The 15,641-nt window shown below is 41.7% G+C and overlaps 1 protein-coding gene across 1 annotated transcript in view; it reads left to right on the forward strand.

The window, feature by feature from the left end:
• The first annotated feature begins 848 nt into the window (after positions 1–848).
• LOC137788812 (sodium/hydrogen exchanger 9-like) overlaps positions 849–15,641 on the forward strand; it is a 52,047-nt gene continuing 37,254 nt past the window's right edge. Inside the window, exons 1-5 of the mRNA XM_068581920.1 lie at positions 849–996; positions 1,624–1,796; positions 6,179–6,256; positions 6,446–6,522; positions 10,502–10,617. Of these exons, the coding sequence (XP_068438021.1) occupies positions 849–996; positions 1,624–1,796; positions 6,179–6,256; positions 6,446–6,522; positions 10,502–10,617 (592 nt within the window). The remainder of the gene's footprint in view (positions 997–1,623; positions 1,797–6,178; positions 6,257–6,445; positions 6,523–10,501; positions 10,618–15,641) is intronic.

The following is a 15,641-nucleotide window of genomic DNA, read 5'->3' on the forward strand; positions in this document are numbered from 1 at the left end:
TGATATGTTTGGTTGGACAGTCTCGAGTCAACACTGGTGACACATACAGTAGTCTATTTATTGGCATTAAAAAAAAACATTTTTGTATTTACATCATCATTACACTACTACCAAAAGACTATTCACGTAATTAAGTGCCAATTAAAGCTCACGCTTGATTCAATTCGAGCTGAGAGACAAAAAGTGGAGAGTCCACCCGGAAATCTCGCAGTGGACTCCTGCGAGCTCCGCGTGGATTAGTTTGAATTTACTGCCACCTGCTGGAAAAATCAGAGGCCAATATCCAATGTATGAGGCGTTGACGTGCTTTGGGAAATACAGAAATTGGTTGAAAGCGTAGTAGAGATTTAACGCCAGGAGGGTCCGTGTACATTTTGTTGTTTGCCAGCCGCTAATAACCATCAAAGAAGACGCCATGAGCCGTGTCAATCGGAAAATGAGATCTATCTCGTTTTTACATCGCTGACAGGCTTTAATTTGGCTCTCTAAGACAGTGGTAACTAGACAATGTTCAGATGTTATGTGCCAGTGCTCTTGCTTTTTATTTGCTCGCACGTCATACACATTTGTTGCATTGACACTTGAGCAAAACAGCGTTGTATCTCTGAATTTGTAAAGTGCACGGGAACATAAATATCTTTGCTTCGTAATACATTTAGTACTAGTTTTCCTTCAATTGGACAACACGTTAAAGGGCTATTTCACATCGTATATAAATGGAAATGTGAAATTACCAAGCAGCATTGAACGCAGCGCGAGCTCGAGCGCGTTGCTGATACGGATGTGGCTGCTGCTGAATTGAATCACAAGTGAAATAGTTTCCGAAAAGTTCGCCTTGGGCTTTGAAGATGTCGATCTCGACCATGCAAAAACAAGACAGTGCATTGTTGATACTCGTAGCTGTTATCTTGGCTCTTGTTACCATCCTCAGTGTGTGGAAGTTAAAACAGTTTAAATATAGACTCATAACTGAAACTGGAGGTGCAATGTTTTATGGTAAGTAGCCTGTGCTGATTTGCCAATTTAGAGGTGAGAGCACGGAAGCCGTTATTTATCAACACTTCCTGAACTCACAGTTTAAATTATAAATCAAAATGCTGATAATATAAAAGCAGTTTTGGGTACAATTTGTGCAATCTGGGCCTTAATATGAATGCATTGGTCACATTATCTAATTTGTCATTTTTAAATGATTTATCTTCACGATAAACAGTTTAATTAACACAACAACCACGATGATTGTGAGTGAGTTTACATGGTTCACAACCACATTAAGGATAAGGATATTGATAAAGTATATTATACTGCAATTTCCCCACTGCTGGACTAATACAGGTGTAGCTATATTATGTTATATCTTATCTTAAGATACACTTTTGACTGGTTATTTGACATTATGCCATTGGGCTCAATCTATTCTATTTACACCAAAATCATAATTTGCTCCTTACCATGAACTAGTAAAGGCTCACCATTTATTCATATTTCATTACAAAGTTCTGTTTCATATTATTTTACATTACAGTAACTGCATTATGATTTATTTGCTTTTGGAATAGTTTTTAGTACGTTATAGGTTTCATAGCTACAGCTTCGTCTTTCCTTTTGGTCTCTCTTCTGCAGGTATGCTCTTGGGGTTGGTTGTGAAATGCTTGCCATTGGACCGGGGAGACAATATGGAAACAGTTTGCACTTGTGCAGGTCTTAACAGCACGCCTCACCTCTTGACAATCAATGGCACGTCACACATTGGGACAGTCGACCAACGGTGCCCAGCAGTCTCGACCCCTCATACGGTAATATGGCAATTTCATTTGACTTGCACTTCCAATACATGTTAAAACAACTGAATTATTGATGTAGATAGGTGGTGCAGGTTGTGACACAACATAGCCTCTAATGGAAAGTGAAACAACCTGTTAATAAAACATTTATTTTAAAAAGGTGCCTCATTAATATTGCAGAGGGAACATGGGAAAACAAACTGCACCGTGCAGGAGGCTTTCTGTTCCTCTGATGTAGTTTCATATTTTGAAAAAATAGTAATCTTTTTTTATTCATTGCCTTTCCTTTGATTACATCTATATGTTGTCCCTTGTGTATAGAGGATACTCTAAAGGTTCTTAGTTTTTGGTTTTCTTTTAAATTACTTGCATAGCCTGTTTGTAATTAGGGGAGCAAGAGAGTGAATAGAGAGAAATAGGGCAAGAAAACAATGTTATTTTAGTGTCGGGAGCAAGAAAAGCTGCTGTCTTTTTCATGGCATTTGTGTGGTCATGTCTTCACTGATGAGGAACAGGAAGCTACTGACACTCTCCACCGTAGTCCTATTGATGGTCCTCTGTGTAGCCCATCAGTAGTCCACAACCAGCTCTTTAGTTTAGACATTGAGGTGGAGGTTGTTGTCGAGACACCACAATACGAGGGCTCTGACCTCCTCTCTGTGGGCTGTCTCTTTGCAGCTGGACACGATGGCGGTCGCGTCGTTAGCAAACTTAATGATGTCTTTGGAGCTGTGGACGGCGACACAGTCGTGCGTGAACAAGAAATACAGGGAAGGACTAAGCTTGCAGCCCTGAGGGGCTCCAGTGCTGAGAGTCAGGGTGGATGGAGGATGTGGTGGTGCCTGTACTTGCACCGCCTGGGGTTTGCCCATTAGAAGCTCAGGTTCCAGTCACAGAGGGTGGTGTTGAACCCCATGTCTCTGAGCTTGATGACATTTTTGGATTGCACAATGGTGTTAAATGCTGAGCTATTGCCGTCAATGAACATGAGTGTTTCTCTGGTCCAGGTGGAAGAGGGCAGTGAGGAAGGGTCTACTGAGGCGGGTGCTACTGCGCGTCAGTCGTTCAGGCAGAGGGGCTTTGGTCTTTTTGAAACAAGAGCAATGGTGGAAACATGTGGGGACTACAGACTGGAGCTGTGAGAGGTTGAAAATGTTTGTGAGGACATCTGCCAGTTGATCTGCACACACCTTGAAAGCTTGACCACGGATGCTGTCAGGTCCAGGTGCTTTCTGCGGGTTAATCCTTTTTAAATATTAACTCACATTTTGCCTGGATATTGCTTGTGGGCAGGGGTCCTGGGCCTTTTGTATTTCCTCAGCCAGAGTAGATGGAGCAACACAAAGTTGGATCAGTGAACAAAAAAAGGCTTTATACAAACACTTTCTTATGTTGTTTTTTTTCCAGCCAACAACTGCAAACATATCATGAATACAATTACAAAACCAAATTATTGTTATAAAAAAAGATGTGGGTTCCTCTGAAGACATTCTATGTGTTTAACTTGCAGAACTTATAACGAGAGCGACGTTTTATTGGTGCTGGATTGCTCTGCATTGCAGGAAAGATATGAGATATTCACAGGCAATGCTGCTTTTCCCTCCTAGATAGAGATGAAAAGCTCCACCTGTGACACGAACAGAACACAGTAATGGATGTGAATATCTACCATCTGTCTGAGTGTAGAGGGAATTATAATACCATGAATATTCCCAATCACAATCTGCCGAGCAAACTGTATATCAATGATGTTTTCTGAATGTAGTAGAGATGCTGTGCTGCTTAGGATTTGACGCTGAGAGTTTAATAAGCAGTTGTTCTTTGCTGACTCAAACCGAGGTTTGGTCTGGACAGTGTTTGAATTGTAAATCATTTTTCGCAATTAAGAGATCTATTTTGTTTCTGTCAATAGCATAAAATGAAACCTCTTTGCTATGTTATATTTTTGTTACCTAAAATATAAGACTAATATAGGACGTAGTGCAATATAGTGTGTTTTATACAGTATAATGGTTTGTTAACAATGTTAAAACCAACCTTAGTTTTTCAATATACTTGGTCTAAAATAATAAAGTCATAAATGTATTCTCAGCAGAATATTTCAGATACTGATTAACACTTTTAATCAGGAGGGAGCTTAATGGGTTTTTTTAATGCTGATAGTCTCATTTGAATTCTACATGCAAGGATTGTTAAACAGTTTTTTTTTCTCACTGGGATGCAACAGGAATAATACCACAAACTTCCTACATAAATTATTTGTGGGGAAGGAATTAGTCAGACACCCTAATATACCGGCTAAGTAGATGAGCCTAAGCTTTCGCAGACGCCTCTGGTTGTCATAAGTACTGTTTTCTGTCTTGCTTTCATATTGTGGCGGCGCTATCAGCGTGATCTCTCATATCAAAGAAACCACCCAGTGAGGCGGGATTCAGCCACATGATAGCGAACAGGCGTGAGTGAATGTGGAGTGAGTGTGTTTGAAAATGTATTTCCTAATCCCAGAGCGATATTTCAACCCGAGACAACGGGAGTAAGTGACCCATGAACCCTGCAAATCATCCGGAGCAAGTGTAACTCTTCACTAATGGCTTGGACTCTTTGGCCCCTTTGAATGCTGGGTCTCATTAGCAAACCAGCAGCGGCTACCACAAAGACCATTACTTCGGTCAGACCATTCTGTGTAGCCTTCACGCTATTAAGCCTGATACATATGGGGACCTACCAGAGAGAGATAAGAATTTCATTGCATTACTGAGTCCATTATGTGCCACTGGGGAGTAAAGCATTAAAGTTTGTGGTCTGATTAAATTTAGTGCTGCTCGGCTGAAGAGGCAATTAGTGTATACAACACACCTCCATCGCCTACTCCGTGGTGCAGGTGGTCCTTAGAATAAAACCACTAGCATATGCATAATTGATTTCAGTGTCTGTATTAGTCTCTGTTATGCCATTTTGTATTTGTCATGCACAGTCTGCAAAAAAATACATATATATTTGGCTGTGCGGGTAATTGCAGTCGCAAGAAAGTAATTTATTTTAAGCCGGGTGATGGTTGCAGAAAGATGGGAGCAATTTGTAGCGCTGGCAACCATTTCAAGTGTGAATTACTGCGAAAGCCTGGTCACTCCAAACTATAGAGGGCTTTGCGGCATCAGAAATTATGATTAAAAATGCAATCTTCCACACATGTGTAAATGGTCCCCAAAATGCAATGCTTCACTGAAATAGAGCATTTACAGAGACAGGCCTATTTTCATTTGTCCAAATATTCACGCTACTCCGACTGCTTCAATATTTTCTCAGCAAGCATCATCACCACATCTCAGAAATTTAATTGAACTGGAATTTCTTCATTTTGAGCAATGTAATGAGACCTTGTGGGATGTAGGGATCAGGAAAAAATAAAACATGTTTGATCTGAATTGAATATCACTGCCGTTTGATCCTCAGAAGGTATCCACAATAGACATAAAATGGATTCAAGGATGAAGGACATGAAAGGCTACCTTTCTGGGCGGCTTATATTGCATCATATTGGCTGGGATGAAAAACAGGCAAAGAACGTGCACAGTATGTTAAAAAGAAATGCATTGCACTACGGCACCAGTTTTGTTGAAGCTAATGTAGATTGTTGCGATCGACAGCTTGGATTTTGTTTGATGTTAAACCATCTATTGTCTCAACATGTGCGTCTTCACTAATGGTTCTTGCTTATTCCCTTTTTAAAGAACACTGGGAGGCTCCGTGGTGAACACTTACACAACCTGTTAGACTTCTCACTTTGTATTATGCTTCGCTTTAATCAGCGGAGGAAGTCTGAGTGAGTGCGCTTGAACAGAATGCTAATGCAGTACACAGTAATTATAGTAAAGGGCTGATGTAATAATGCACCATATAAGTAGTGGAGTAGTTGAGAAGAATTTGTAGCATTACCTAACATAGCAGTTAAACGCTCGGTAACATGGTTAATGTTTGTGATTTTTGTTTTAAACTGTAATGTGTTGATTTTTTTTACCTAACAGGTTAGAGCCTTCTTTATGGTAGCTGACTCTGTGTAGTGGTATCTACAATTCTTCCAACTGGGTGGAACAAGAACAATATAGAAGCTTGGAGTGTAATACTTTTTTTTTTTTTGTCTATTACCAATATGCATTCCCAATTTTTATTTTTTTAAAGAATGAAATGACATAAGGTTGTCGTGGTACCCAGAGACCATTGTGACATTGAGATTCAAAGAGAAAAAAAGAACTGCCGCTTGTCTGCAAAACAGAGCCGGCGGAGTGTACAACGTGTGTGTAGTATCTGTCAGTCAGTCACATTCAGTAAACGAAGTCCTCTCGCTCCCCACGGAGCCCCGTCAGTCACCAACACAACAGCTCTGTCTTTTACAGGAGACCTTTGATCCCGTGGTCCTTTTCAATCTGTTCCTGCCACCCATCATCTTCCATGGAGCTTACACCCTTAATCAGGTGAGACCGCTGTCCTGACACGCCTCAGTGTCGGGAGAAAAATACATCATCAAAGGACCGTTCCGTTTCTATGTGTGCCTCTCAGCGTGCGCTGCCGTTGGTGACGTGGGATTCAAGTCAATGTGTTGCATGCTGTTGACCTGCGTGTGTGATGTTACTGATCGGTGGCCGTTCAAATGTCTGTTCCAGAAACGATTCATTGGGAATCTTGGGTCCGTGTTGACCTTTGCGTTTTTGGGAACCACAATCAGCTGCGTGACTATAGGGTAAGCATTCCTTTTGTTCATTCACACATGAAACATACATGAACACACACAGAGTTAAGGTGCACAGAAAGAAGAGAATAGCTGAGATAATGGATGTCACAAAATGTCCTTTTTACAAAGCTCCACAGTAAATGATTATATTATTTAATTATATTAATCGGCTAGTGTGTAGCATTTCAAGGTCTCTATTAGAATAAATATAATATTGATAGCTTTGCCTTGATGTAGAATCACCTAAAACTACGAATCGTTGTGTTTTCGTTAGCTTAGAACGAACCCTTCATATCTACATGGGGAGTGGTTTCTCTTCACGGAGTCCACCATGTTGCACCGCCATGTTTTCTACAGAAACCCCAAAACGGACAAGGCAAACATGATTTTCACGAACCAATCCCGAGAGGCCAAGACATCCGCCTAAATTTCTCATTATTTTAAGTCAACCGGTGAAGTGTTGCCATGAGAAAAACAACGTTGTGCCGGTGTTTTAAGAATGGAGCCGAGTGTGTCAAAAGAGAAGAGAAGTAGCCTATGATATCAGGTGGTATTGAGTAGCATGTGTTAAAATGAATTAGTTAATTATAGGGGTCATAACAAGTTCAAAACTATTATTCAGTAGTATTGCTGAAAGAGAGGCCATAGAGTGATTCAGAGATGTCAAGGTTTTTGTCCCATATAGACCCAGCATCTATTATGTATTTCACAACGGCATTAGACCCGCCCCTGCCTGTGATTGGGTCATCATTACTCCTGCCTTTGCGCTTATCGGCCGACTTTTTTTTATGAAGAAACCTCTGTTTCATGTCACGATGCCAGACAGACCCAGGCAATGATACCGTTCTAATTTACTCATGCAAGACATAACATATGGGAACAATAGAGCAATGCAGTCCTGGATTAATGGGACACTGGAATTCGGTGTCTGACAGTAAAAGTACTATGAGATAGTAGAAAATAAAAGTCTAGAAAATGTAATCATATACTCATGAAGCTGTATTTCCTGCATGGAAGGTGCTGTCACCATCAGTGGGTGTAGACAGTGCAACAGTGTTGTACGCACTGCATTATCATATAAAGTATACATGCGTTCATGTTTTGCTCATGGTGATTATAACCAATAAATATATTGCACTTTTTTTTGTCAAATTATTTTATGTTTAAATCTTCCCTCTGTATTGTGGTATTTGTAAATTCATATGTTATGTACCAGTTCCTTACTGCATAATATGTTCATGTACTAAATACTATTTGTCACAATATGATTTCTCTGCAGTTGACACAGAATACACAGAAACAATGTCACTTGTTTTTTTTGTTTTTTTTACCAAGATTTAAACTGATTGTACAAAGCTGTCCTGAAGACCCTTTGGAAGCTGTGTCATCACATCTGCAATTAGCTCTGATTCTCTGCAGCTGTGAGCAGCTTCTCTACTCTGTGGGTGCGCTGCATTGAGGTACAACGGGCCTTTTGTAACAGCAGCAAAAGCACATGTGTAACCCAATATCATTAATTACTGCTGTGCTCAAATTTCCCAGTGAGCCATGATGGTGAGCTAGCAAGCACAATAGCAAGGGCCTGAAACATGAAATAGAGCCATCATTTAGCAAGGGCCTGAAACATGAAATAGAGCCATCATTAAAGTTATTAATCACAACGGTGCTTGTTCTTTTATAATCAGTCAAAATGTCTGCTGTGAACAGTTCTCTAGTGTGCACCAACTGCACACTGGAGATTATCAAATAATGGAAAACCCGCTTCGCATTAGTGTGTGGGATGGAACTGGGTTGCTATTCTGGCCTCACAACGCTAGATGGCGCTCTCAGACTTGGGTGGAAATCGAGATCTCTGCGCTCCACTCTGTCCGTTGCGTTCATCTGCTGAAAACCTCACAACTCCAGTTGTTGTTTTCTTGTTATAACTTCAGGATTCCCTTTGATCAGAAAAACATGTTTTTATTTTATGAAACCCTTTCAAAGGGTTGAAATGGTGTTGCCTTTTTTTCCCCTCTTCTGACATTTTAGAGATACGTGGTTTTCACTAAAAGCACACACAAAGTGCTCAATATTTTAGGCGCAACCGTACAATCTAATGAAATCCAATAACATTGTTCTGCCATGAGGTCAACTCGAGAGTAAGTGATGGTGAGGTACTAGCATCTTCTTGAGAGATGTTTCTAACAGTCTGGCCCCCTTCAAGAAAAGAAAAAAAAAAAAAGAGAAACCGTGCAGAACGGCTGTCGCATGCTGCACAGGGAAATATTTAATTTGTGACAGAGACTATATACATGAGTTGACTTAGTGTATTTCAGTAAAACACCTTTTTTACGATGACATCAATAATAAACATGATGGAATTCAAACATGTCTGACTGTCACCAGGGCCTATATTGTGTTGGACTTTATTAGATTGTACAGACACTAATGTGTTTAAGTTTCTTTTCCCCCTCTGAATATATAATAGATAACATGTAAATATGTTCTCATACTCTGATATGTTTAAAGCTGCTTTACTGGGTTGAAGAGTTACTTGGTGTGTGTGTGTGTGTGTGTGTGTGTGTGTGTGTGCGTGTTGTTTATTCATGCAATTTTTTTCTGTCGTCATGTCATAATTTGGTTGTAAACTGATTCATAATGTTTTGTATCCAAGGGAAAGGTTCATGCCCTCTAGATATTATGGCCTCTGGGCTTCTTCAGCCTGCAGAAACCCGGCGTAAAAGATGTTGTCTTTCCTCGCTTCCCTCCCTCTTTCTTCCATACATTAGTCCTTCCCCAGAAACGGCTTTTGACAAACTCTCCCCGATTCCCCCGGGAGTCAGGACACAGTTTGACATGTTGGGTCACGTGTACATTCTTCAATGCGAAGGCACCAGACCTGACCAATCCTGTTGCTTGTTAGTGAGTCTGCCATTTCCCATGGGGAGGAGAGAGTCTCATGGGAGTGAATGAACCTTAATGACTCAACTGTCAAAGTACATCCACTTCCTCTCTTTCTCCCTCTCTGTGTTCGCCTGTCTCGCTGTCTCTTACTGCCGCCGTATCTCTCTCCCACACACATAAACACACACACACACATACACACAATGTACTAACACAACTTCAAATCTCCCTTAGAGATAGATGAATAAGACAGCTTAGTTGCTTAACCTGAAGGCACTACTTTAAATGGCGGCCTTGGGGACAAGTCGTGTGCCATCACCATGGTAACCGAGTTATGCCCACGGACAGAAATGTTCCCCAGAGGACAAGCTGGCATACTGATTATTATGGGATGCTTCGCCAGAGACGGGTTTACACACACACACACACACATTGTCAGGAGCTGGACTGCCATGTTGAATGCAGAATGGACACGTTGGGCATGTTTTTGCTTTTAGCGTAGTATATTCATAAGGGGTGAGCATACAGTGATGCATTCTGGGACAGTTAGATTTGAGGTTTGTTTTATTGCCAGGCCCTAGAGGAGATACAATCACTGCTTCTGTTTTATTTCTGTCACAATGCCCTTCACAAACTCCCCACATGTTTTTTTTTTTTTGTCTTTTAGGTGGTTCTGTGGTGACACAAGGACGCACACTCATAATCCTGGTGATTTATTATGTCTGATGTCATCAAATGATGGTGGTGAAAATGAATAGATGCTGAGATGAGATGTCGAACAGGAGTAGTTGACGTGTGCGCCTGTGTGTGTGTGTTATGTAGTTGGGTGTAGATTAGAATGGAGGGGCATGTAAATCCATATGCACATATTGCAGCAAATGTGGTCATATGTAACGCTACCCTGCGTACACACCGCTTTGTGCGTCACCTGCACTAAGCAGCCGCTGCCTGGAAACGGGTCAGCTCACCTGCTGGCAGCATCTGGCCCCATTACCCACGCTACTCTGGGGGAAGCCCTGCTGCGGTTAGGGGGATGACTGATGGGACGACTCTGGCTGGTGCTCCCCGATGACCTCGCTGTGTGTCCTTCTGTCCTTCCTCCCAGGGCCTGCGTCTACGGCTTCACCAGGCTGATGGTGCTGCTGGGCCGAGCAGCAGACGGAGTCTTCTTCCTCACTGATTGCCTCCTGTTTGGTGCCATTATGTCGGCCACTGACCCAGGTAGCTGGCCTTATAAACAATTTCCTTGTGCAACTCTCATTACTTCCAGTGGAAACATTGATTTTTTTTTTTTTTTTTTTTTAAACACCATTGGCTTTTTGTACAGATATAAACGTATCGCACAGTTCTACTCACACTGTATTGCTGCACAACACAAACAATAAGTATTCTCAGGAATGTTTTGGCAAAATATAAAAGACGCGTAACGTGCTCTGTTCAAGCGACTGTCTTCTTCTGCTACTGTGGATTTATGCAGTTCTCCGTTGTATCAGAAAACATATGAGACTCAATCTGTAGTGAAATGCCCTTCTTGCTTCATGTGTAGCCGTCCTTTGTGTTGCCTACATAACTTTACATAGAGATGAAAAGCATTGATTGACGCATGAGTAAAGTCCCAATGCCCTCGCAGGCGATGCGACTGCTTTGAATTCGGTGCACCTTTTTCCTAAGTGGGACCACAAAATAATCTGTGTTCTTCAAGAGGAGTCAAGTCGGATGTCAGAAGGCATCCCGCGATGCTGCGGCAGTGGTAATGTTAATCTCCTCATTTGCCGATGAATTATTTATGCCGATAAGTGGTTGATCTGGTCGAGTGTCAAAGAGGAGCTGTCACTTTCGACGTGATTTTCCTCTGCCGCGCTGCGCTCATCCCTGTCGGCTCCGGCGCCCTCGTCACTTTGATTAGGATCGCGCCGCCGTGCATCGACGGCCTAAACACCAACACCCCTCGGCTTCCTCTACCTCGAGCTGTCCAAATATAGCATCGGCTTTCTGATTTTCTGAAAGGGGCCAAAGCAAATAAACACTCCAGAAATAGACACAGACTTATTTTTTACACACATACATACAAACAGTCACAGTGACTCAGCGATGGCAATTTAGTGTTCAGTAATAATTTAACTCAGTTTTTTTTTTTTTCTGATTGCGTGGATGACTCATTGCGTGAGTGAAACTGTCACGTGTTAACTGAAACGTTGTAGATCTTGAGAACACTGTGAAAGTCATCCGCAGCTTTGAGTGAAATGGAAGCCAAATGTATTTGTCACTTTGCTCGCACTGGACTATATATGATGGATGTTTCCATTGCTCTTGATATCATTTTGGTATTTTTTTTTTTTTTATCCTGACTTAGGCCTGCAGTCGCCATTGAAGATACCAATGTCATTTCCTCTCTGTTGTTTCTGGAGATTTGGAGATTTTAGTGACCGGAGGAGTTAACATTTTGCAATTAACGACAGATTACACAATGTGGGCTTTTCAAAGTTGATAAGGATGATGATATTTTTAGAATTAATTTCTTTAAATGTGACGAGTATTTCTTCCTCTATTTTATATTTTTGACAATGTGGAAGAAAGTTTTAAGCAGTATATAAACCATTACGTCGGGAGAATAGTGTATATATGTAAATATGTGCAGAGCGGCCTCTGTGGGGATTACAATTAATACTTTTTCTCAAATACTAGCGATGGCCCTTGTGGTTTGGAGACTCTCAGCTCTGTAGCCATGAAACTGTTCTTCTCAGCCTCAGAATAAGACACACGGTTCAGGCCCGACTCTAGACAGCCTGCTGCGCTGCATCCTCTAGCCTCAGGGATGGGTACAAAAGGTCAGCGAAACCCTCACTTAACTTCTTAAAGGAACGACTTTTTTTTGGCAGTGGGGTGGGAGTGTAGTTTTTCCCTTTCATCTTTGAGTTTCTATGTATTTCCTTCTTCAGAAGTTCTCTTGACATGGACACTGAACATACTTATTTCTCTTCGTGTGCCGGACCTGGAAATGATGCCAGAGCTGGAAATGACTTGTTTACTTCTTCTGTACCGGGCCAGATGTTAACAGTAAATACCAATATTCAAATGCAGTTTTACATAGTTTTACAAATACAGTTATAAATAGATGTAAACATGCATGTAACTCGACTTAGCAGGAATATTGCAACGTTATAAACAGAACTAAGGATTGGTACTGCAGCAGAGCAGTGGCAACAGAAATACAGAAATGACATCAGAAACAGGCCAAGATAACTTTATACATACAGTAGAATCAGATTGGGTTAGTAGTTGTTCTACTTTCTATAACCTAAACTTAATAAACTCTTAAGTGTCACAAAATATGATGGGCCACAGTTTCATGGTGCAAGGCTACCATCCCTGATAGACAAAGAGCCGCCTGTAAGGCTCCAATTAACTTTGTCCCCATTGCGATTAGAATGAATGGAGATTTAAAAAAAGACCTTGGGCTGACATTCCATGGAACTACTTGGAGATTCAGAGGAAGAAAAACTGGAAAACTTTGAATTATATAGTGCTGGTTTGACTTCAACTTGCTTTCAAACTGGAAGGAAGGCTTTTCCGGCTGCAGTCTTGTGACCCCTGCTTGTGCTCTTGTCAATGCCAACAAAATTGAGCGCTGCTTACTCAGAGCTGGGGAAATTATAGTAATTCCCTGTTGACTGTTATGGCTTCCCTAATGCATCACTTTCAGTATTACATCTGCCTAATTTGGTCAAATCAGTGAGCAAATCCCGTGCTCTCTGACTGAGATGGTCATGAGCTTTGCCTCCGCTAAACCTCTGCCGCGGGGTGATTTGACCTAATAAGGCTTCCGTTCAACCCTTTCAACTGTATTGTGTCTGAAATAATTGCCGGCTCGCTCTACCTTATGGTGTTGCTGTGGAAACTGATGAACACTTGACAGCTGTAGGACGGGGTTGCCATGACAACACAGCCAACCCGCACTTGCGCGCGTGTGTTTGAGGGTGGGCTTTTATTTCATTTTTTTTTCTTTTTTTCCCCCCCCGTCTCGCAGTGTGAGTAGTGCACGACAGACTGTCATCAGTTGGGCATTATGGGAGCAGGGAGATGGAACGAGCCTGACTCCAGGGCCTACCTCGTCCTCTCCAGATAAAGGATCCTCCCCAACCAGGAGCCTTAAACCTGTCAAAGACCAAAGAGCCAGATCTGTCAAAACGGGTCCTGAGGCTGCTCTCTGGCTACTGCTCCTTTTTATGAGTCTGGTCGTGTACTGGCCGTGATGCTCTCACTGGTCTGGTTTTCTCCGCGGAGGAGGAGGAGGGGGAGGGGGGGCAAACGCCGCCATCTAGGCGTCACTCATCAATCATATCACGAGTTTCTCTGAAACAACTTTAGAGGATTCTTTTAGCATCTTGGTTTCAACAGGTGGGATATGAATCTACTTGGAGCTGTTATTGTTTTGAATATGATATTGTCTGGCCTTCAGAATGGCACTGCGTGTGTGTGTGTGTATTTGTGAGTGTGCATCTGTGTTGTCTTTCTCCATATCTGTCATTGTTTCTGATATATTATCATACTTTTGTTTTGCTTGCTTGAAACTCAGCCTGGTTTCTCTCGTGGCTGTTTCAATAAGGATTTGTGCCATTATGTTTGTTTTTTTCTCCACCTAGTGTATATTTATGTCCATCTATGTATCCATCTATCTATCCAATGTGATTTATTGTTATCTTAATCAAATGTAATCGTACCTACCGTACCTGTAAGCAATGCCACAGCCAATATCTCGGCAGAGGGAGATACTTGAGGTGTCGCGAAGCGCTGAGCTGACAGGTGTGTCACCTCTTCGTCAACGTCGGTATTCTCCTTGTCACTCAGAGCCTTCACCGAGCCGTCCTGCAGCGCCGAGCATGTCGCTCATTTGTATGCTCAGCATCCTCCGTTTACCGCTGGTGAACTCACCGTGGCTCATCTTCCGAAGCAGAGGCTTTGTGTTGAGAGATTCAGCTGTATGAACTAGTGCGTAACAAGTTATTTGTGTTTTTCACCACAAAGTTTCATCATTAACGATCCAAGAAACATTTGGTCACGATGTCATGAGATGGAAGAGGAGGATTGTGAATTCATTAACAGTTTTTTTTTTCTTCCTTCTTTTAACGTATAATTATGAAATATCGATGTTGATTGTTGTAATGATGCGACGGTGATAGAGTAACGACACCATCGGCGGTTGGATTGGTTCCCTATAAGCCTCACTTTCACTACCCGATGCTGTCAGCCAGCCGGTACAATCTGTGCAGTCTCGTGGGGAAAATGAAGGCGCTATTTACAGCCCAAAATAAGTGCGTCAACCATTGTGCAACCAAAACAGGAATAGGATGGCGCTGTGATGTTGGTAGTTGCCTCTGGAAGTTTAAATCTTGTCTATGTCAACTTCAGAAGGAAGAAATAGCACAGAACACCTGATTAATACAGCATATGTATAGTTTTTTTTTTATTTTTATTGATAACTGCTTTAAAATTGCTACAGACTAAGTCACAACCTCCGTTAACATATAATACAAAACAATCAATGTACTGTAATATTTACTGCAAATTGCACAAATGCCTCCTTAGCTTCAGTTTATCAACTTTAGTTAAGGAGCTAAAAGTTAAAGGCAAAGGAAACGTTATCATGAGGGACACAGAGAAAGTGCACGATTAGGTGTGTTTCATTTACCCTGAACTTTAAACTTCTACAGCGATCATTTGAAATTGCCGTGCTTCAAAATCCTTGCTTGTCTGGGTTTGAACCAAAGGCCGGTGGACTTTTTTTGTGATGTAGTTTTACAATGTTCCGCCACTGATCAAAGAGGTTTCATCAGCTCGACTGATTGGTCGGGGGTTCCCGGTGTTTAACCCCTGTAGATGATTCGCACCATGTCGTTACATGAGAGTTGAATCATCTGGAGGTTACAGTAAATGCTGGAGACTCCTTCTCAAGCATCAGTGCTGCTGAAAGCATTACGACCCACCACAAGCCCAACCGCCCGTGACGTATTAGTAAGCATCCATTCTTCTCTTCCAACATGTTGTCAATGGAGGCTCGGATACACACGGTCCAACGTTGCAGCGCAACGCAGAGTATACCAGTTCCAGACTATTCAAAACCATTATTATAGTGGAGACTACAGCCGTGCATGACATCTGTGGTTAGAAATATGTAAAAATGTTTAGTTAACCATCTTTTTTTTTTTTTACAGGTTGTGTTTTTCATTTTCAATTCTTCCCCATTC

This window comes from Clinocottus analis, unplaced genomic scaffold (assembly GCF_023055335.1).
Source record: "Clinocottus analis isolate CAN_PGR_092001 unplaced genomic scaffold, fCliAna1.0.p SCAF_18, whole genome shotgun sequence".
NCBI classification, from domain to species: domain Eukaryota; kingdom Metazoa; phylum Chordata; class Actinopteri; order Perciformes; family Cottidae; genus Clinocottus; species Clinocottus analis.